The sequence below is a fragment of the Amphiprion ocellaris genome, chromosome 6, assembly GCF_022539595.1.
Source record: "Amphiprion ocellaris isolate individual 3 ecotype Okinawa chromosome 6, ASM2253959v1, whole genome shotgun sequence".
Classification (NCBI taxonomy): domain Eukaryota; kingdom Metazoa; phylum Chordata; class Actinopteri; family Pomacentridae; genus Amphiprion; species Amphiprion ocellaris.
Window position 1 is genome coordinate 27369307 of NC_072771.1, and position 23080 is coordinate 27392386.

The 23080-nt window shown below is 39.2% G+C and overlaps 2 protein-coding genes across 5 annotated transcripts; both read left to right on the top strand.

Moving 5' to 3' along the window:
- Positions 1-67: 67 nt before the first annotated feature.
- Positions 68-13420, top strand: hnrnpk (heterogeneous nuclear ribonucleoprotein K). Of its 4 annotated transcripts, none has more exons than XM_023268505.3 (17): positions 68-138; positions 1132-1209; positions 1331-1494; positions 1916-2013; positions 2344-2400; positions 3385-3428; positions 5005-5077; positions 5529-5642; positions 6021-6149; positions 6423-6748; positions 7318-7365; positions 8928-8967; positions 9765-9780; positions 10247-10279; positions 10458-10525; positions 11075-11244; positions 12549-13420. In XM_023268505.3, the coding sequence occupies exons 3-17, from the start codon at positions 1437-1439 to the stop codon at positions 12577-12579; spliced, it is 1305 nt and encodes a 434-aa protein (XP_023124273.1). In that variant the 5' UTR covers positions 68-138; positions 1132-1209; positions 1331-1436; the 3' UTR covers positions 12580-13420. The 4 variants fall into 4 exon arrangements, with proteins under 4 accessions (XP_023124273.1, XP_035803253.1, XP_035803254.1 ...); XM_035947360.2 differs by lacking the exon at positions 12549-13420 and adding an exon at positions 12269-12535; XM_023268506.3 differs by having other exon boundaries at positions 76-138; positions 1136-1209.
- A 605-nt stretch (positions 13421-14025) lies between these two features.
- On the top strand, positions 14026-22008 carry qng1 (Q-nucleotide N-glycosylase 1). The gene is made up of 7 exons (XM_055011157.1): positions 14026-14135; positions 15912-16105; positions 17159-17309; positions 18051-18163; positions 18804-18947; positions 21096-21291; positions 21397-22008. Exons 2-7 carry the CDS (start codon positions 15920-15922, stop codon positions 21624-21626), a joined length of 1020 nt encoding a protein of 339 aa, XP_054867132.1. The 5' UTR covers positions 14026-14135; positions 15912-15919; the 3' UTR covers positions 21627-22008.
- Positions 22009-23080: the final 1072 nt, after the last annotated feature.

The window sequence follows — 23080 nt, forward strand, 5'->3', positions numbered from 1 at the left end:
TCGTTAGCAGCCAATCATAATTGTCGTCTGTTTGATTTGCTTTCCGTTCAACCAATGAAATCACAGTAGCTCATTTTGTGGTGCATACTTCCATGTTCGGTAGAGAAGGAAGGGGTCGAGCGAGGTGTTGCACCGCAGGTTTGTGTTTTGACGATATTTTCCCCTTTTATCTTTGTTACATTGAGCATAATGTAGTTGAAGCGCACCGGTGCTATGAAAAGAAATACATCCGTAATATATTATCAGCAGTCAATTCGTTCGCTAACTAGCTGCCCTGGGTAGCTCCATTTGTGCTCAACCGAAATTATGGCAACATGGCGAAATTTGCAAACCGCTAGCTTGAGTGGCTCGGGCTGGTCTTTGTATTGATCGACAGGTAACGGTTTATAAACCCACTCCCGTTCCATCAAAATCATATAACTACCCGCCATAGCATAAGCGACTGGCTAAGTGAAAAGAATATGGCCGACATTTGGCAGAAATCTGTAATTCAAATAAAGGCGAAGGAGCTCGAAGCTAACGCACTTCCCTCCAGCTTAGTTAGCTGCCCCGGTAGCTAACCTTAACCACAGCTTAGATAACTGGCGCTAAGTTAGCTTCAAACGAGCGAGCTCACTTTCGGTTTAGTCGATGTCATACTTTTAACGGCTTAATGTCTGGTGTGGGTTATCAGACTGCTTGAAAGTGAGAATTCGCTTTATTGTTTGGCGATTATTACTAAATTATTTAATCACGTTAATTATTATTCGGGCATTTAACGTTAACATCATTCGTTATCATTATTCACCAGTGATTAACTCATCTGCTGATTACTGGACGGTGGCAGTCGCACTCTTCCTTCACCTCGAAACATTGCGCAATGCTTCTCTCTCCGGCCAAACACTCCGATTCATGTGCTGATATGGCTACTGATAACTTTAAAATGATATCAGGTTCCTTTGTATAACAATGGTCATGAATAAACGCTCGAGGTGCGCTCAAGCCATGTTGCCTTGCATTACAGTCACAGTGATCCAAGCGCAAGAGTTAAATACAAGATGTTCAATCATAATCGGTGCGTTTCAAACTTTGCAATCAGCGAGTCTTTCGTAAGGCGACATTTCAGTATTTAAAGTAGCCTCTCCCTCCCAGACAGGTCGTAGGAGCTGTTTGGTCCTTGCTTTTTTAGATCCGCCTATCAACACGCCCTTGTCGCTGGAATAAATATCGGTGAGTGCCGGGTTTCAGCCAGTTTTCCTCCCTTTTATCCCCCAGACAAGTAGCTGGATTTCCATCACACTGCTTGAATTGACTAATAGTGTTTTTTTCCTCGCTCTTACAATGTTGACAGAGAACCACAGCTCACAGGAGCCAGTTTTGTGCTTCTCTCTCCCTGCTGCTGCCACCTGTATCCCGGACCGAGGTGTTCACCTCCTCTCTGCTTCTGTCAGAAGACCATGGAGACAGAAATCGATCAACAAGAAGAGACTTCATTCAGCAACACAGAGACTAATGGTATAAAGCATGACTTCTTTATTTTGTCAGCTATGTTGTGGAAATTTAGCAGTTTATTTTGTTTGTAAAGAAAGAATTGCAATGGCAATCTTTTAGCAGTTTGTTTACAACTATATATGTTTAAGATTACTGGAAGTTACACATGTCAAATCTTTTGTTGTGCAATCCCTAAGGACCTGCACATTAATTGATCTCCACCCAAAATTGTGTTCCCCTTTCAGAGAAGGTTTTTAAAATCTGCCACTTTCCTGGCTTTGCACACAGTGATTTGTATATATTTAGCTTAAATACTAGAACAGACTTAAAATATAAGACTTGTAATTGTATGATACACTGCTTTCTGTGGTCTTTTTGGATTATTTTCTTGTTGAAGGTGGTATGTGCAGACTTGTTAGGGTATGTTTTTATCTCCTTATGCCAGGTAAGCGCCCTGCTGAGGATGCAGATGAGCAGAAATCATTCAAGCGCTCCAGGAACTCAGATGAGATGGTTGAGCTTCGCATCCTCCTGCAGAGCAAAGTAAATCAGCTTCCCTTTCATTTCGCATTTCATGTTGAACCCTTATGTGATTATTGGTATTTTTGTCTTGTTCTTCTGGGCTCCCCGTCTGTAAGAATTTCTCATACTCCGTCCTTTTTATGCGGTTTTCTTTTTGTTGCCCTGATCACATTTTTTCCTTTTTGAATAATTAATTTTTGCACTTGATAACAGGTGTTTGTACAATCATTGTGCTTTTCTTTACATTATTTGTATTATTATTTTGCGTCTTGTCTGTTAGTTAACACATGCTGGTACACATGGTCTTGTTACTTTGTTTGCAGTTTTTGTAAGTATTCCTTGTATTCTCAGAATGCAGGAGCTGTAATTGGGAAGGGTGGCAAAAACATCAAAGCTCTTCGCACAGACGTGAGTATATATATTTTTTGTACACCCTGCAATTTTTATTTAGTTTAGAACTTTTATTTTGTATTCTATATTTTTCTCTTTACTGGTCTCTCAAACCTACCCAGCTTCATCTATAGGACAGCAGTTCTTTTTAGATTTACCCTTGGTAACTGATTAAAACTTATTTTGGTATTTGGCGTTGATATTGTTTTTTCCAAGTAAATAAGGGGTGTGGCAGCTGATGCCCATGTTATTAGCCTTCTGTTAATGAGATCTCCTGGTAAACCCTTTGAGGTTGGTTTTATCTTTTGCTTTTCACATGACCATTATGTGATTGCCTCAGCTAAACTGACCCTAGGCACAAAAGTCCAATTTAATGTCTATTTGTTTCTTCATAATGATAATTTATTGTAACACTGATATTGCGGCAACACTGATGCTCTTGTTAATTTAAATTTATGGGCACAGTGCTGAGTTCATGAGGTCACCTGTAGCGCACGCTATTATTTAAGTAAACATTTTTTTAAATAACTGTTAAAGCAAACCAATTCTTGATTCATTCAATGTCATTGCCTCTTTCTCTAGCCCTCCACAGTTTGTCCCCCCTCCCCTCTTTCTCACTGTCTCTGGTTTATTCCCCAACATTGAATCTTCATGTTCTTAATATGCCATTACCCATTTTCCAATGTCACCTTTTCTCCTTTTCTCTCTTTGAAAAACCAATCTCTGAGAGAATCAAATTAAAGTCACGTTTGAACAGTGTAGAGCCTGTATATTAAAAATGTATTCCTCTTCCCTCTTCCCTCTCCCTTGTTTATTATTTTACTGTTTACTTTTTGCCCACTTCCTCCTCTGTTGCCCATGTTCTGGATGGCCCCTCCTGCGCCCGCCCACCTGACACCCTGGTTGGCCCTGCCCATAATCGCGCCCTGTCCCTAAATGGGCGCCTTACTTGATTGACATCTGTGCTCGAATGGCCCTGGCCCCTGCCCATGCCACGCCCAGTACAATGCCAGTGTGTCAGTCCCAGACAGCAGTGGGCCTGAGCGGTATGTCCCTAAGCTCCTCCCTCTCACTGCCTGACTACAGGTCAAACAAACAAGAAGAGATGAATAATAATAAATAGTCATCCTGCCTCTGTCAAGTCACTGTATTTTAACCTACCTGTTCTCACAGTATATTAGCCTCAGTCAAAATGCCTAGATGCGTTCATGTCCAAATCTGCCTGTTGAGCCTGTAAAAGCCACATGAACATCCTTTTATATGCCATTTTTAAAGTCACGTCAGCATTTAAACTTAGGCTGGTGTTGTCAGGGTTTTTTCCACAATCTGCCACTGTCTTTTTTAATCTTTGCTATAATAATCTGTGCAATATGTCAGTTTTTATTTTATTATTTTAATTGATGATCATCTATCCTCTTTATCTTCCGCGTTTTCACTTCCCTCCCCCCTCAGAGTGGATATTCTGGTGTTCGTGTTTTTTGTTAGTTTCATGAGCTCACTTGTTTCTCGCATCATCGCATTCTTTCCTTGTGATGTCCTCCTTGTATTGATAGACTCAGATTGTCCATCCATTCTGAAACGTAATTTTCAAGCTAAGATTCAAGCGTTGTGTGATTGTGTGTATGTGTCTGTGTTTTTCCTTTCCTGTCTTCTGCTTCATCTGAACTTGGTGGTTGACTGCTGGAGCTATTGAAAGTATAGGATATCACTCTCTGTCCCGCTCATCTCCGCATTCTTTGGTTTTATATTAATTGCTTCTCCCATCCCCTTAAAAAGCATCAACTCGAGTGGTGACAGAATTCATTTACCATAGTATAATCTCCTCTGTTACTCTCCCTTAGAAGCCTACCATTCTGCTTCCATGTGTAGACTTTGCTTAAGTTCTCCTTATCAGTACAATCATTGTGTTAATTTTATTTTGTCACTAGGTGGGTGCAGACAGCAAAAATTTGTTTACAATTTGTTGGCCAAATTAATCATCATGATCATAGTTCAAGCATTTTTTTTTTAAGATTGGATAACTTGCAAGTAATAAGAAATGGGAGAGAGGTTTTATTAGTCCTTTCTGTCTTCACCAATATTTAATAGTTGTGTTAGGCACCTTATTTGGGGTATATGTTGTCAAAGTCTTTGTGGTGTGCATCCACCGACTTATGCTTTAGGACTTTAGATTTCTCTCTAGCACCATTGGTGCTTATTCCTGCCAGATTCTCCTAAACTTCACACTCCCCGTCTTGCCCCTTCAGTGGTCACCAAATGCAGTCACTTTTCTTTGGGTCCTTTTTTTAATTTTGTCTCTTTACTTCCTTTCTCTGGATAAAGACTGTTTTCTTTTCATTGCATTGTTTGGGTGCCAGCTTTTTTGCCAGTTACAGGGTACAATTATCAGGAATTTAACATTTAATATTTAGAAAATACTGGACCTTAACATTTTATTAAGCTCTGTTAGTCTCAGTAGAGAGTTTTTAATGTGGTTTCACTGTTTTTCTGTGGGGAAAAAAGGGGTCCATTATGAATTCTATGATCTGAAATGTTGTTCCCTCCCTCCTGCGATGCCTTCCTGGCACCTCCACCCTTTGTGTGGCTGTGCTCTGTTTTGTCATTGGTGGATGAAATATGAAGCATCCTGAGCATCAGTGCCGACATTGAGACCGTTGGAGAAATCCTGTTGAAGATTATCCCAACATTGGAGGAGGTGAGCACTTATTGAAGTTTTTGTCTTTTCTTTTCTGAATTTACATTACTACCAAACTGTCTTTTGCAAATGTACATTGTATTTTACTCCTTGTTTTTATTTGCAAAAAAATTGTTTGCACAAGTTAGACTAGACCCGTTTGAATCCTATCCAATTGCTTTTGCTTACATTCTGTTTTGAGGCTGTGTACAACACTGCTGTCACGTCAATAACAACTTTCAAACTGAAATTGAAAACAATTCATCGATTATTTTTTTTGTCATTGTAAGGGTGTATGACACCTATTATCAGACGTATGGTAATATGTTTTTTGCCATCTTTTATATATTCTACTTGAACTCAGATGATTTTGCCAAAATAAGAAGGGACATAAGACCCAGGCAGGTTTGAGTCTTTTTTGGGGGACGGAATGGATTGTATCATGTTATGAACATGTTTAATGTCCTCACAGTACCAGCAATACAATGGCATGGATTTTGATTGTGAGCTGCGTCTGCTGATCCACCAGAGCCTGGCTGGCTCTATCATCGGGGTGAAGGGAGCCAAGATCAAGGAGCTCCGTGAGGTATGTTCACACAAGTAGTGGGTGTCCTTTTTCCCACAATTCTCAGTTTTTGCCAGTTTTACACTTGTAACAAGAATGCATCTCTTCAAATTGAAAACAGCTAGAGGTATTGAGACAGGATATGATTTTTCTCTTTTTAATTATTGTTTTATATTGTCAATGTTCTTGAGTTAATATTTTCTTTTTGCTGGCTTAAATTTATGAAGTGCCCATAGTACAAAATGTGTTCTGTCATACCTAATAAAATATTGTAAAATTAATTTGTGTTTTCATGAGTGCTTGTAATTTGTTTTTTTTACCTGTAAATAAGCAGCTGTATTGTATAATAGTAGTCCTTTTTTCTGACCTACTCGTGTGCTTACATGTGTGTGTCTTCAGAACACAAAGACCAGCATCAAGCTGTTTCAGGAGTGTTGTCCCCAGTCGACAGACCGTGTAGTGCTGGTTGGCGGTAAAACGGAGAGGGTGGTAGAGTGTATAAAGACTATGCTGGAACTCGTCTCTGAAGTAAGAACCTTTTACAGTGTTTGTGAGGCCTTTTGTAGTTTTCCATGCTATGTCCTAGTTGAATGTTTTTTTTGTGATTCAAGATACCTTGATGTTTGGAAAATTTTATGTTCTGTTGCTTTTAAGTTTTTGAATTTGTTGGAAATGATTTCAAAATGACAACATTTAGTGCTCTTTTAAGCCATTTTATTTTACAACAGGAACATGATATTATTAGATTCTTCTTCTTCTCAAACAGGTCAGTATATCTTTTTCTGTTCTCTTCTTTCTTAGGCTCCCATAAAGGGCCGTACACAGCCCTACGACCCCAACTTCTATGACGAAACATATGAATATGGTGGTTTTACCATGATGTTTGAGGAGAGAGGGGGCGGCCGTAGGATCATGGGAGGGTTCCCCATACGCGGAGGGCGGTCCAGCGGTGGTGACCGTGGCTTTGACCGAATGCCCTCGAGCAGGGGGGTACGGGGACCCATGCCTCCCTCCCGCCGCGATTATGATGAGATGAGCCCCCGCCGAGGTCCTCCACCCCACCCAAGTAGGGTTGGAAGGGGGAGTGGCCGTGGACGCAACATGTCCATGGGACACCCACACAGAGGGTAAGAAATAAACATAAACGATGTACAGGTTGTCACACTCGTGCCTTGCTTTTCCTTGTTCACAGATGTGAGTCTTGTCATAAGGCATGGCCTTAATTGAGTATCGTACAAATAAATTCTTGTAAGCATTCTCTGTTTTACTGAATACTTCAGTGCAAAATGACTGCATGACCCCATTCATTAGTTTAAAGTTAAGAGGTCATTTTCTTGCATTAATCTCTCGATTTTTAAGTGTTATTTTAAGTGATATTTTAGACATACAAGGTGTACCTCTTCTAGAGCACTTGTTTTTTTTTCCCCACCTGCATCTGCATGTACAAAGCTTAGTTCTTGTTCATTTGCTTATTTTCCATTCAGGTGCATTCTGTTAACAGATTCATGAGACTTGCTTACATTGTCTTTTATAGAATAAACGGAGTCCAGCATTCTGCATGTAATTAGTGTCAGACTATGCACCTTTCTTGAAACAGTGGTGTTCATGATTATCATTCCATTAAGTGTATGTGCTCATCATTGTATGTCTGGGTGTGTTTGTGTGTCTTTTTTCCCCATTTACATCTTGCCCACAGAGATGATCGTTACTATGACTCGTACCGTGGCTCAGATGAAAGGTCAAAGTAAGTTTCTGTCCCTACCTCTGATTAAATGTTCTAATTAATCTTAACAGGGATACTTTGACATTCTGATGTTGTGTTGTTTTTTTATCACCTGCACTTGCCGCAAAATAGGTGCTTTGTAATTTACTGAAGTTATAATTCCTTGTTAATACCATTGGGTGGGGCTTCCTGTTGTGCAGCATTTTACCCTTTGGTCTTTGTCAGGAATGATTTACTAGCTGACAGGTGCTCAGCATAAGTTCCATTCACTAATGTGACAGATCATTTGGTGGCAGTGTATTCAAGTTAAGTTGCAAGTGTTGAGGTATCCCTACACATTCTTTTTTCCTTTGCCTTCTAACTTAATTGTTACAGCTTTTGAATATGTCTGGTATCTACTTCTGATAACTTGTGAGAAACTAACACTCTTATAAACTTTTCCTGTCTTGTCATATCCCTAACTCTCAATACTTACATCCATTGTGATACTTGTGTTTGTAGTGTACTACCTACAGCCCCCTACCCCGATCCTCATTCACCTGTTCACAGTCCACATATTTAGAGTCATTATTAGAAAATTACAGTAGCGTTGTATGACAACCTCTTTTGTCTTTCCTGTGTTAATAACTCATTCAATCTGCTATTCCTTCCACACGAACCATGTTTGAGAGAATATAGTTGTTGTGGTGTGTATGAGGGTCATGTGCTGGTGTGAAGCTGACATTTGTCACTTGGGTCGTTTGCAAAATGGCATGCTTTCACAAGCTGGCTTGTAATCAAAGAGGATCTTTCTAATATTTACTGTTGCACATGAATGCAACATTTTGACAGACTTTTAAATTAGTTTCATTTCTTAAGTCCAATTTCCAATAACAAATACATTTGAAAAAGAATAATTTTGGTAGTTGACAGACTGTTTAAGAGCTCCAGTAAATTTTAAAATGAGAACCTATGCTTTCCACAAATCTAGAAAAATATATCATAATATGTTCTAGGTTTAGTGTCAATTGTCTACAAAATAAATCAAACTGATACGGCTGATGCCTGTCTGAATATGTTGGTTCTGATATTTTTCTTAACTAGTGATATGACAGCTGATGATATAAATATGTAATACAACAGATAGATGGTGTCAAGCAAAAGTATATATAATAATATTAAGTTAAGCTGAGGCTGTAACTTGACATGATATTAACATCCATGGATGTATGTTCTTCAGGAACAGCAAGAGTACCAAGTAAATCCAAACACATTTCTTCAGCTAATTCCTTTATTTGAGCTAAGTCGTGGGGGGAAAAAAAGCAACAGCCCTTGGCTCTGATCATCATCACCACCACCTGTCACTCCTCTCACCATAACACTGTCAGAGCTGTTCCTGTTACTGTGTGGGAAGATGGCTGAGAGGAAATGTGTTTATACTGTAATCTTGCTCAGCGTGTGTGTGCAGTTTGACCTAGACCAGAAATTTTCTTTGGAATGTTGTCAAGCATTTTTTCAAAGCATTTTCTATTTCTTTCCACCCCAACCCACATTTCTCTCTGTGTCTCTCTCTGCCTGTCTCTGCCCCCCCTCCCTGTCAACAGTGACAGAAGAGGCAGACCGGATCGCTATAGCGATAACATGGTAAGTGACCCTTTGCTAAATGCATGCAGCTCTGGTACTAGCATCTCATTGGCTGCCAACATCCTCAGGCTAGCATACTGGTTGGTCCTAGCACTAGACAATATGCTGTGATTGTCCATTGTCCTGTTATGACAATGGTGGTTTATTGACCGTACAACCATAGCTGGTCACTCACGCACATGCATGTGCATACACTCATCTAAATCCTGGCCATGGATCCAAGCTAGTTTTGCCATGGTGTAAACCATCCCACCAAATGACCATAATCACCACAGCCGGAGACACCCCATAATAATCAGCTATAATTGCCCTCTTACTGTGTACTTTTCACGGCCAGCCTGTTTTTCCTGCAAAGCGAGAGAGGATGTTGGGGGTGGGGAGGGTGGGGGTGGCCATGGTTCGTTGCTAAGCACTAATAATGCTTTGTTGACAGACTGGAAGGTCTCTCTCTCCCTCTCCCTCTCTGAGAGCTGGCAGGATACTGCCTGCCGTTGCTCAGCAACAGCTTTTTGAATTGCTTGTTGCCCTGGTGACAGCAGCAGCTGAATAGCAGCTGAAAATGGGGGCTGATGGAGATGCAAGGAGAGACGGGAAGGGGGGGGATGGAGGGTGGGAAGAAGGAGGAGTCTGTCTTGTGGATGAAAACTGGGTGGCTTTTAGTTTAGTCTGCTCCATGGACGAGGCTGCTGCATTATCCATACATTTATGCTTACAATCCTTTATCGGTTTATGTGGAAGATGAAAGGAATCGGTTGTACAGTATGTAACCCGTCTGTGTCGCTGTTTGTTTTTTACAGAGTGGCGGAGGATATGGTAAGTGCTAAGCTTTATGTTTTTCTGTGACATTATATGGAAGTGGTTGCAAGGCTATTTATGTGTCTTAATGTACCTTAAGACTACAGGCCTCAGGGCTCTTTCAAAGATGTGTCAAGTATTTTGTCATAGACATAATAAAATCTGTATAATGGTAAACTGGCTGATGGGACACTGAAGCTAACAGTAAGGTTTTGGAGTTATTGGTTTATTACGATATTGTGTTTTAAAATGGCACGCTATTTCACTGAAAGTTTGTGTTGACAACAAATCTTTAGGATGTGCATACACAATTAGTTATATATAATTCAATAAATGTCTGTTGAGGAGCTTTTGAACATGTATAACCATGTTTGAGTTTAATGTTATTGTGGGTAATTTGAATAATTGTTTACAAGGGTCACAGATATAACTTATCTTGGTGTTAGTCTCTGAGTCAGTGTTCCTTCTTTCCTCTCCTGGTCAGACAACAGTTCCTCCTGGGATAGCTACCAGTCAGGTGAGTGTCTACGCTTCATCAATCTGGATGATTTAAAAAAATTTGCCGAGCCATGTGTGATAATGTTGGCTGCCAAGTATTGGTTTTTAGTGCTTTACTTACTTCCCCACTGTGTCCACACTCCCTGCCCCTGGTTATCTGCTCTGGATTTCACCTCTCCCCTCCCTTTTGCCATCAGGTGGACGTGGCTCCTATAATGACATGGGGGGTCCAGTCATCACCACACAAGTGACGATCCCTAAAGACGTGAGTAAATGACAGAAACATAAGTACAAACTTGCACAACAAAAAAAAGATTTTTTTCACCTGCTACCTCACAATGTAAATGTATGGACACAACATTCCACAGTACCAAATGTGATCATGATATCTGCACTCTGTCATCATCCTTATAACACTGTGACGTGTGTGTACATCATGTAAATGACAGGTACAGTATTCCAGTTGTAGAGACCGATAAGGTGTGTTGTTTCTCACAAACCGACTTTTCCATATGCACTCCACAATTTACAAGGTCATAGTCATCATTCAGTGACATTTATAGAAATCATTTGAAAATTGTTCATCGCTTCACATTTACAGATTGCAAAAAACAGCTAGAATATTTGAAACGATGTCTTCTTGAACATTTGTGTTAGTCATACATTACTCTATTTTGTTGTGTCCATCTCATCTTTGTCTTTCTCATTTTTTAAGCTTCACACATGTATCTCCAGTGGCTAAAATATTTTTCTATTTGTTGTTTTATTTTCTCTTCTTCCCCCCACCCCTCTTTTTCTCTTACCCTCCTAACAGCTGGCTGGCTCTATCATCGGTAAGGGAGGCCAGCGGATCAAACAGATCCGCCATGAGTCAGGGGCCTCCATCAAGATCGATGAACCTCTGGAAGGTTCTGAGGACCGAATCATTACTATTACTGGCACCCAGGATCAGATCCAGAATGCCCAGTACCTTTTACAGAACAGGCAAGTCTTTTTGTATTGCACCGAATTTCATCTTGTTAGTTGTAGAAATTCTTAATTCAGCATGCTAGTTGTAGTTAAACCGTTCTTCTCTTCAAAATGAACCCATTAAATCAATTAACCTGTATTCTTAGATTGGAACCCTTTTTGAAAACCTTCATGAAACTCTTCTATTTGATTTAACCCGACCTGAGCTTGTGTCACTGTTGCATCAATAAGGGTTGTACTACTCTGTATAATGCAGCCTTCTTAGAAAGTGCTGTCTTGCAAACTCATACTAAAAAAGAACTGCAGACACTTAAAAGATGCTAATTTTCTTTGCCTGTCTTTAAATCCATGGAACCTCATGTTATAGGTTTTGTTGAGACTGTAAATGTGTTAAAAAAAAAAAAAAAAAAAAAAATTCCCCTGAAATTGCATCCTAATACTAGTTAGCCCAATTTTTGTTGGGTTATGCAATTCTGTTGCCTGCTGTCTCTTCTACACTAACTCCCTTCCTTTCTTCCCCATGCAACCTGCAACTAGTTCAAACCTTCCTCTTACATGAAATGGCTGTGAAGGAGTAGGCAAACTTAATAGCTTTACATATTACATAACATTTTTTAAAAGGGTCAATGTGATTGACATGTTTTTTTGACTGTCACATTTGTCCACTGAATATTATTAGTAGAAAAATGGAGAAAAAACCACAATGTCTATTTGCCGTCTAAGCCGTTTCACTGTGAAGCAGGGAGTGGATTGATTCTTCCCCTGGCTGCTGCTGTGTGGAAGACTAGTGATTTTGTTGTTTTTAGTTAGATCAACCGACAACAAATCACAGTCTGCCAAATAGCACAGGCTCCTCCTCTTCTGTCTCCCTTGGCAACCAGTAGGCACGTATAATACACACTACTTCCTTGTTGATGCTATCCGAGCTTTGCCCGAATGCTAATACAGCTGTAGACCTGCTGCCCTGTCTCATGAGTAGTGTAGTGTTGCCATGGTAACTAAACCTGCCTCCCTCTTCCTTCCTCTCCTCCTCCTTCAGTGTGCTGCACCTGCTTGGACACAAGGACTAACCACACCCCTCGTTTTCCTCCTCCTCTTCCTCGCTCTCCTTCAGCCACTTGTCACATCTTCGCCTTCTCTCTCTCTGCCTGTCTTTCTTACTCGCCGTCTGTCTTTCTTCCCGCTCTGCATCCCCATCCTTCTCCTCTCAAGACTTCATCCCACCCACAGTTGCATAGCAATATATTTACACAGTCATTTGTTTGTGAATTGCATTTTTCTTGTGTATTTTATTTATTATTCCACTCTTTTTATTTCAGTGTGAAGCAGTACTCTGGTCATTTGCTGTAGACCCAAGAGGCTCAGATTGAAGCAGACACAGATTGCCCTCCCCTTCCTCCCAACCTTTCTGCCCCTGTCCAACACATCCCCTTCAGACTATAATTCTGGATTGTGGGTGTCTTTTTTGAATTTTATTTTTGTATTTTTTAATGAAACAAATGTCCAACATTCCTGTGCATAAAAGAAAATGTAGATGTTCTGCATTTTTAAGAGTGTAGTCCATTAGTTTATCAAATACGTTTTGCTTTTTTCTAACACTCATATATCAAAATATCCTTCAGACTTCTCACAAACAAAAATAAACATAACCTTTATTTTTCGATGGGTTTGTTTTTTATGACCTTATTTTTTATGTGCAAGTTTGTCTCCGTGTGAATCTGTCCTGTGTGTGTGCATGTCAGCGTGTGTGGGTTGGTGTGCTCTCTGTTGTCTATATCAGCCCCTTCACTCACAGTTGTACCACATTACCACTCTGTGCAACATGCAGAATGTAAGCTTCTTTTCTTTTCTTTTTTTTTTTTTTGAAGTCTGTGGGGAATTTTACCCTTTAGAGTGGGATTTGGGATGTTTACGGTGGGACTTGTGTACACACCAGATACAGGACAGTCTAATTTCTATGAATATGGTAGATGTGTGATGAAACAAAACTGAATCATTTGGGTAACCCCTCACATATGGAAACTTGTTAGAAATTTGTTAAAACATTTTAATGGAGATATGACAAATGAAACTGAACTCATCTATTTTGTCCCTGATACTTCCTGTGCTCTACACTTGTTTGCTCTCCATGCTGTAGACTTTACATTGTCAAATTGTAAGACAAATAAAGATGATGCCACTTTTTACTGAACCATTTTGAATATTTAATGAGCATGCTTGGTAAACCTTTGTTTTTGCAGCTGGAACAGTTTTCCTTTCACTGATGGCATTTAGGCTACAATGTAGACACATATTTAAAGCCAAAACTTTAGATTATTATCTGTTAGACTGCAAATGGTGTTTTCTCTTAAGTGATTGAGTTTTATCTGACTTGTCATAAAATGATCCAGAATACTCTATAGTATAGTAATATAAAGAAATATCTGCCAATTGTTTTTGGCCAAAAGCTACATAAATTCAATTTATTATACTATGAAGAAATGAAGCAATAATCTACGTTAAATAAAATGGTAACGGCAAATGGTTTTTTGGGGTTTTTTGTTTAGCTTCCAAAGTTATTAATATCTATCAGTTGTGGAAATTCATGCAGAATCGTTTTCTGTTGGTCTGTCAACCAGCTGGTTGATCACCTCTTTTTTTTTTTTCATTAAGAAGCCTTTATAGCTTTCATTTGGTCGGTACTGGATGCATTTACAGACTTCACAAGTCGAGCATGACGCAATTTACGAGGTTAATTTTGCAGTGAATACTGAACGGACATTGTTTTCCGGTTTCCTTTCCTGGCTTGTCATGATTGGTTGATAAGTCAGTGACGAGCTCACAAGCGAGACTGTGATTGGCCAACAGCTGGAAACCAGGTAGTGGAAATACACAACACGATCTTGTAGAGTGGTGTCTGTTTATCGGTAAGTGGAGTCCAGCATGGGTTTGCCTATGAATAAATAAATTAATTGTTGTTTACAGTAGGTTTCTATCCAAAAACTGGATGAATTGTTGCGGAATATGAAAGCGTAGAAACGTCTATTAATGGTAACTAAAAAGTCAGCGGCCAACGTGAATGCGTTCAGTCAGGTCTTGTACTTTGCTCGTCCACATTTACAATGAAAGGTAATGAAGCGAGTCTTCAGACTGACCGACGAGAGCTGACCAAGAAAACGCAAAACCACTGCATTTTGTTGACATTTCAAAGTGGAGAGTGAATCATATAACTCACCAGAGAAAGACTACTGTCAATTAATTTCTTTTAGTGGTCACTGTGGTTGTGCATAACTGGCATTTCCACACAGCCACTGGACACAATTCAGTTCAATTCAATTCAAACCTTTATTCTCAGAAGGACATTGAGGTTTCCCTTATTTCCAATGCCGTCGAGATTACAGACACATTAAAACCACAGCACAATAAAACAAGTACAGAATAATCACTGTGAACACTAATTTCATCAACGATAAGGTAGATAAAATGAACTTACTTGAGAGAAACTAGGATATAACTATCTTCTTTCTGTCTAAATAAAGAGATTGATCAGGGATGCTCTTGTGTGGCGACATTGTGCCAAAAAGTTATTGCCAGAACACTTATCTGCATGTCTCTGCATTAATTTACTTGCACTGTGCCCTAGATTATAATCAGTCCATTAATTTTTAATGGTTGAAAAGCCTAACAGTACCCAGTTCAAATCGTTTAAGCCATAAGGTTTTCCTTTCTTCCAAAAGTGATTGCGACTCCTACATTGTGACTGAATTAATGCATCAAAATGACTTGATTTATTCATGAAAGAGTTCTGTTTTAAAGATTACAAATAATATGATAATTGGAAGAAACAATGTCTGTATTTTACACATAAAATTCCGAAGTCAATCATTGTAACATCTTTCTAAACATGGATATCAGAAAAACCAAACACATACAGCCTAAACATCAGAAACAATACTATGGTATTGTCTATAATAATCCTAATAAATGTCATGTCTGAATACGCTATAAACTGGTAGCACTTATTGTATTTCATTTCATCCAGGCTCAAGAAATTTTGCAAAGATCTACTTTTACTGATTCCATGGACAATTTTTTGTGTATTTGCTAGTTATTTTTGGTAGATGGTCACTTTTGTGTACATCGGCCTTTTATGTTTGTGTGCTTCCATTCTAGTTATGAACACAAGATGAGACAATAGTTTAATCTTGAAAACACCACAGAAGGAGTTTGGAAACCAGCACAGATCTTGCAAAACTTTATTCCAAAGCACTGTCATTACTTTGGAGTTACTCTGAATCCTCATGCAAGGCTTTCTTTCAAAAAATGAATCATCTTGCCTTGTTTCATCTCTTTCATCTTGATTAAGTTATTTCATTGAGAGCTGCTTAATAAAGCAGGGAGATCATCTTTAAAATGGCACTTCCCCAGAGATGTATGATTGATACTGGGGTTTTAGTATGAAAAAGCCACCTTGCACCCACATATGATCATAGCTGCTCCTGATGCCAGTATGTTTTGGACTAGAACTAGTCTAATGTACTTTCATTTAATATGGCTTATTATGTTTGAAAATGCCAGAAGACATACTTACTTTTAGAGTATCATCCTTATAGTCATCTAGGCTTTTCTGAGAAACATATTCTCATTTATGCATGCTTGTTAGCCCACATATGTCGTTTCAATTGTATTTCTGCTCCATGCAGTATTCATCATGGAAGCACATCTGTTTCCTCGCGAGTCTGGCCAGTTCATAGCAGAGCGGAGTCGAGATGTGTTTGTGGAGGACGCAGGAGTGCAGAAGGTGGCAGAGATGCTTTATGCTCTCCGGCACAGCGACGATTTGACTGCCAGTGGTTGGAAGAAGGCAAATCCATTGGCCCCAGCACCCACCTCTGACCAGGGGAGTTTGTCAGCACTCAGGACCATGCAGAGTGCTGAGTTATTTGTCATTTTATACATATGTAGTGAACCACATCCTACATGGAGGATTTTGTTCACTACAAAACAGAGCAACAGCAGCACTGCACAAATACTCATGTAGGATGACAGACTGAGGGGCTCACTCATGGAGAGAGACCTCAAATGATGCACAAATTAATTGCTCACATCACCACTTCTGTTCATAATATGGAAATGATAACAGAGAGATTTTAGACAATTTGAAATTTGGCATTGTTTATTGTAGACTGTATTTCTACATTTCAGTAATTTTGGTAAATTACTGGAGCTTGCGACAATTAAGAACAAAGATTATTGTTATTTATCAAGTAGAAACACCAGTTAATTGATGATTGCAACTTATCAATTCTGTAAGAACTTTCTGCTTTTCTGTTTTCTTGTGTTATTATAAACTAAATACCTTTGGGTGGAAGGCTGTTAGCTTTTAAAAAAAATAAAGACATTTGAGGAGGCCTTCTTTGGGTTTAGGAATCTGCAAAGAGCATTTTTCACTCTGTCGTGACCTTCACGTGAATACTTGGAAAAATAGTCTGAGGATTAATCAGTAATCAAGAAAATCAGCCTTATTTAAAAATGGGATTTTGTACTGTGTTAAAACATTCGATTTTTTTTTCTAGAAACTAAGTAAATGGTCAACTTGAGTGACCTTTCCACTATTCAATAAAACTGTCCAAGAAATGATGAAAAGCACAATGATTGGGCAGGAGGAGGGAATCAATCCTAGAAGTCAGTTATTAATGGCCATCATCACGTTTATGCAGACATCAGGAAATTAAAAACTGGATGTCTGTATTCATAAGTGTCCATCCCTCGATGGCACACAGAAATGTAGCAGAGGAAAACGTAGAGTTCAAGATGGAGAAACCCTTTTGAACATATTTTTGTCTTCAGGCCATCTTGTATTATAGTACATTAACTGTGTTTTCTCTTACTGCAACGTTTAAGTTTATAGCATTTCATCGTCCTTTCTTTGTAACTTCTTTAAACTCTACAGGCATTGAACTGGGTGTTTGTGGTGGACACCATGAACTTTTCCTTTTGGCCAGAGAAAGAAACTGAACAGTGTGAGGTGACTTATAAAGGAACAACATACACAGGCTATATGACATTGTGTGCTGCCATCACAAGGGCCATGGAAGAAGGTGAGAGCATGTTTTTACTTTATTTTACTTAGTATTGCATTTAATTAGTATGTACACATCGGACCTTCATTTGCATTCATTCCCACAGCCAATGCTGGACAGGATTTTTACAGTAGTCACATAAAGTGCTCAGAAAATAAGCCAGATTCTAGTCCAGAAATCAAGCAATCTGGGTAATTCTCTGAATTATAATATGTAACTGTCTGCAGTAAAGGTTGGACTGTGTTCTTAGAGTTTTGATGTCTAATTTTTGTTAGCTTGGTCTCTAGAGAAAAAATTATATGTTGATATCTCTTTTTGTTCCTCTATTCTGGGTGATTTTTTTGCATTTTTTATTGCTAGTTATTGTGGATGTGCCCTAATCTTGAACTTGCACTGCTGGGAAATTGCTTGTAGCTCTGCATGTGCCCGTGCATCATTTATAATTAGCATGAATGACTCCGGATATGAATCAATTATGTCTCATATGGTATAGTGCTCTCAATGTGTGGTCGCTGTGACCTTTATAATTACAAGAGATTCTCTCAGAAAAGCACAGGTAGCTTTCCTCCAGAGTGTCAGTCTCAAGGGTTGACAGCGTGAGATCCGAACATAATATGTCTTCTGAGCCTCTTACAGAAAATGGCTACCATGGAGTTATATTCCTGTTATTACAGCACATTATAACTTCATAACTTAGTAGCCTTGAGAGTCCTCCTACTCTCCATCCTTCTAGCTGCTTCTCTTCTCCACACTCCACAGGTATACCCATTACTGATCCAAAGTACTTCTCTCGGATAAGTGTGGAGGAGTTGGGTCATGTCCTTCGATCAGACAATGAAACACCCATGCCGATGCTTCAGGAGCGCCACCAGGTTCTAACATTATCATGATAATATGCAGCAGCCATGCTAATAGGGAAGTAATGATTCACTTAATCTGTAGGTCACTTGCAGTAATGTTCCTTTAGTATCAGTCCAGTGGTGAAAAGGAAATCTTAAGATTGTGCCTTGAATTTTCACTTTCTGTTTAAACATGTACAAAAATATAATTGTTTGACATTTGACTCAATGCAACATTCTCAGTATTTACGTAGCACAAAACATGTTTTTCATGTACAGACCATCGCTTGAGAAAAACAGTGTATTGTCTCAACTCAGTAGACTGAACAAAGAAGGTGCATTGATTTTAAAAGCCAATGTACTTTTACATCCTGCACTGTACACACAAGTGTCATCCTATGTTCTGTCATATTCATATAGATAAGTTGTACCCATGTATGAAAGTTTAACCTTGACTAACATGACCTGTTACTGATTTGTTATTTTTTTTCATTGCTGTCCGGCATATGTTTCTGATATTGAATAAGAAAACTCAAAGCTCAAAAAAATTTTGTATGTCAGTGTTGCATCATTACATCCATTGTACCCCCTTCAAAAGTGGAAATTGAAAGTATGCAGCTCTTTGCTTCTTTGTTGATTTTGAACACATCACATACCAAATCTTTCTAACAAGGTGCTGACTGAAGGAGGTCGTGTGCTGCTGGAACATGGTGGAAGCTTCCGGAGTTTTATCAGCCAAGCCGGAAACGATGCCCGGAAGATGGTGGAGCTTATTGTGCAGAAGATTCCATCCTACAAGGACGAAGCTACATATGAGGTCAGAGTTTTGGCCGTTGCAAAATTGTGGGACAATTGACCTTTGGGAATGTGCAGAGAAATTGTTTCACACAGATGCTCTGTGTTTGCTGTAATTGTTTGCAGAAATGTAGTCTAGCTGTTGAATTACTACAGGAATAATAGAATAATCCAATGATTTCCTACAGTATAGATCCAAAACTAAAATGTCACTATAACTTCTGTAATATTTCAGCTTTTTATCTTCTTAATATAGAGATAAAGCAACCGCTTCCTTCATTTTTTTTTCTCTAATACATACTACAATGAATCTAAGACAGGATATAGGAAGCATATGTGATCGGAGATAAACGTATGTATTTGGAGAACTAAATTGTGATGTGAGAGTTCCACCTTCTGGTCAAAGACAGCGTGGCAAGTTTTTCATGCACATTTCATATTATACATCGAGTGAAGAAGAAAATTATGCTCTTTTGCACATATTGTACATTGCTGCTATTGTGTTGTCTTTACGTAGGAACATCTGTCATGTAATAAATAGCAATGGCTACAAAACAGATAAACAGGTGGTCAAACAGCACATACAGTGTGAGCATACACTGCGTGTGCAGTCATTAGGCAACTGAGTATTCTGAACATATCATTATTTCTATGCACATTTTCCAACTCAAAACTGAACTTGAACACTTATTGGACTTAATCTTTTTATGGTATTTGTTTTATGATGGAGGGTATAGTCTAAAGTGATTATCGCTTTATATTAAGGTGTGTATAATTGTTAGGCAGCTTCATTCCTTCTGGTTAAATTGGACAAAAAGAGAGGTTGACTGACAGTCAAAAATTGTAAGAAAAAAAATTACAGATTCTTAAAATAGCTAAACAACTGAGGTGTGATCACGGGACAGTCACAAGTCTTGTTGCAAATCATCATCAAGGTCTCAAAAACAGAAAGGTGCAAAATAACTGCAAAAGGCTTGTGGAAAAATGAGACATGAAGCCACCGGGAATCCAATGTCCTCCTTACATCCTTCAGAACTGCAACCTACAGTGTGTGAAGTGCTTAGAGACATGGCAGAGGTAAAGAAGAAGAAACGCGACCGCCACTGAATAAGATTCACAACCTGAAGTGCCAAGAAATACCTGAAGACACATTTTTCGGAGGTTTAAAGGACAAATGAAATGAGAATGTCTGACGATGCAGCAGATGGATGGGACTGTGGTTGGATTAATGATGGACACGGCATTGTGCTGAGCCTGGCACCAGTGGTGGTCGAGTGTTATTTGTATGAGCCGCTCTCATTGCAGATGAACTACTTGCACCTTTTCAGGTTGAAAATCAGCACATAAACCTACTGCCAGCTTCTCCTTTAAAAAGTGGAAGAAATCCCCTGCATTCAAGAAGGCCCTTGATCTTGATGCTCTAAATGCTCCAATAGGGTGCAGAACAGAATCCAAGGATTCTTTCACAGCTATAAATTTGGTAAGAGACCAACTGAGAAGACAACAAACACAGGCACCGTGTTCAAGGTAACAAACCAGATGATGTTTACTGCCAAAAAGAACTTAATGCCCCCTTGGACACAACAGGAAATGTCTCCAACCTCTCAGAAGAATCGATTAGAACTCAGACTATCAGTTCTCTGCCTGCCCAGACCTCTTAACAGTGTCCATGCAATGACCTCCTGATACTCCACACCTATGAACAAAAGAAACTTGAATATATCAGAATGAACCTGATGTATAAAATTAATCATACTAGTACAGGACCAGTGTTAAACACTTTGGAATCAGTGTGTGGGAAAGACCTCAAAGATGACTGAATAATGACATGCTCCCCCTCTTTAACTGATGTAAATCCATTTAAAATGTGACATTTAGAGCAGTTGGAAGTTTGTGCTTGCAGCTTCAGCTAGATTTGATTGTGAACGGACTAAGAAACCACTGACAGAAAATTTGTGGCAATTATTGTACAGAAGGGTGCCTGTATTGGTCACTGAAGATTTTTAAAGGCCAAAAATGACATTTAATTATCATTTTGCATGACTCATTTGCTACTCGCATAAAAATTGAGAATAAACTAATGAGCTTCAGTACCCTTTTGGACTGACTGAGAAATCATTTGTGTAATAATTGTGCACACAGTGTGGTGTTGCCCTTCTGTTTGTTCCAGGGAAAAAGAATTTCATTCTACAAGCGAGCTCAGATCCTAGTGGCAGATTTCTGGGGCATCATGGAGGCCAGAGGACATGGAGACATCATTAACATGGACTGGCTCACCATGTTTGCTGACTACAGGGTTCCTCAGGCACTCGTCTACCTAGAAGCACTACGATATTCTGACACACTGATGCAGACACTGAAGAACGGTGAGAGAGGATCGTGGGTGTGTCTGGCCATAGAAAGTATTTTATTTAAAAATCATAGACTAACATAACTCGGTGTGTTGCGCGTTTGTCTTCCATTTGTCTCAGGTGAGCTGCTTTGCTCAGGGGACCGGAGAGAGGTCGAAATCCGAGGTTGTTCAATTTGGTCTGTGGAGCTGATCAAAGACCGTCTTTGCAAGCTGGTGCAGGAGAGAGACGGACAGACCTGCGATGTCAACTCAGCAATCATCGACTTTTACCTGTGGCCTTACGCCAAGCAGCACCACAAAGAAATGGCCCGCATTCCCATACACCACACGCGCTGTATTTACTATTGATGAGTTGGCTGGCAGTCGTACATACAGTAGACAGCACTTCTCAGTGTGCAGCCTTGGCACCGGTGTCTGTCCCTGGGAAAAAGCCAAGCACATCTCTGTGCCAGATATATGTATCTGGCACACTCTTTCTAGCTGTAATGGAAACAGGTGTGAAGCTTTAATGCAGCTTGTTTGTCTACGTGGGTCTAGCATCGTTGCCCATTTGCGGTCAATTAAAGTATTTCCTGTTGATGGTATAGAACATTTTCTCACAAACCTCACACTGTAATATAGAGCAAAGGATGGTATTTTGATAGGCTACATGTACCATATGCATGTATAATAACTGACATTAAATGATACCTACCAAACAGCACCAAAAGTAAAATATTTTGTAATGATACGGTATCTGTCCTCTTTTTTTAAGGAAGTCGTTGTACATAATGTGTAATTGGAAAAATAATCTGTTGCTCAAATTATGAGGAGGTATCTAGCGTAAAATTCCTCTTTAGAGGGAAAGAGGAAGAAAAGGCATTGTGTAGTATATCAGAAATATACAATATGTCCTCTTTAGAGGGATCATTTTGGACATCTTTTAGTATTTGATGTTGAATATTTTGCAGTAAAGTAGTCGAGTGATAATAACTTATGTAGTACATTTAAAACAACAGACATTGAGCCAAAGCTTTTCAACAGAAAACTAAGATTAAAAGTTGCAAATTTACTTAACAAGTGCAAATATTTTTTATATAAATGTACCTGACTAATTTATATCTTAGGGTTAAGACCATGTAATATAATATATAATACAGATTCACCTGACTAATTTCAATATTAAACTTGAAGCTCTAAAAGTCCCTCTAAGTAGTAAACTTATCTTTCCTTAAGAAAAAATGAATTGAGAGATTTTAACTGGACATTGTATATTTTTGTGTAGATTACACACTACTGGTAGCATTTTTTCCACAATGGAAATCAAATATTCTTCAGAAAGTTCTTCCCAACTCTGTTGTAGAAATTCCCGTAAATGTGTGGCACTTGTAGGTTGCTTTGCTTTCACTCTTCTGTCCAGTTCATCTCAAACCAGCTCCATGGGGTTTAAGTGTGGAGACTGCGCTGGCCACTACATGTTTTCATCTCGTTCTTTTTCCCTAAGGTAGTTCTGGCATAGTAGGTGTAGCTGTAGGATGACTGACCAACTAGGACCATACCAGAGGGTACTGCATGGCACTGCAGAATGCTGTGGTAGCTGTTTTGGTTCAGGCTACCTCTCACTCTGTACAAGTCACCGACCAAGTATCCAGCAAAATAGCCCTAGACCATCATGCTTGATTTGATAAAACTACGATGCCCAGATGTGTGCAACCAGTTTTAACCTACCAACACAGACTCAGTGTGGTGATTGCAACCGAAGGGGCATCTACTAAATACTGATTTGAAATCCAGAAACACTTGTGCAAGTTTATGTTTTTTTA

Excerpts from the sequence above, each read along its gene's own strand:
- hnrnpk (XM_023268505.3), top strand. The coding sequence starts at position 1,437 with ATGGAGACAGAAATCGATCAACAAGAAGAGACTTCATTCAGCAACACA. Across the intron at positions 6,749-7,317 it reads ATGGGACACCCACACAGAGG|AGATGATCGTTACTATGACT; the intron begins GTAAGAAATAAA and ends TCTTGCCCACAG. Across the intron at positions 10,280-10,457 it reads CTGGGATAGCTACCAGTCAG|GTGGACGTGGCTCCTATAAT; the intron begins GTGAGTGTCTAC and ends TTTTGCCATCAG.
- qng1 (XM_055011157.1), top strand. The coding sequence starts at position 15,920 with ATGGAAGCACATCTGTTTCCTCGCGAGTCTGGCCAGTTCATAGCAGAG. Across the intron at positions 18,164-18,803 it reads TGCTTCAGGAGCGCCACCAG|GTGCTGACTGAAGGAGGTCG; the intron begins GTTCTAACATTA and ends CTTTCTAACAAG. Across the intron at positions 18,948-21,095 it reads AGGACGAAGCTACATATGAG|GGAAAAAGAATTTCATTCTA; the intron begins GTCAGAGTTTTG and ends TGTTTGTTCCAG.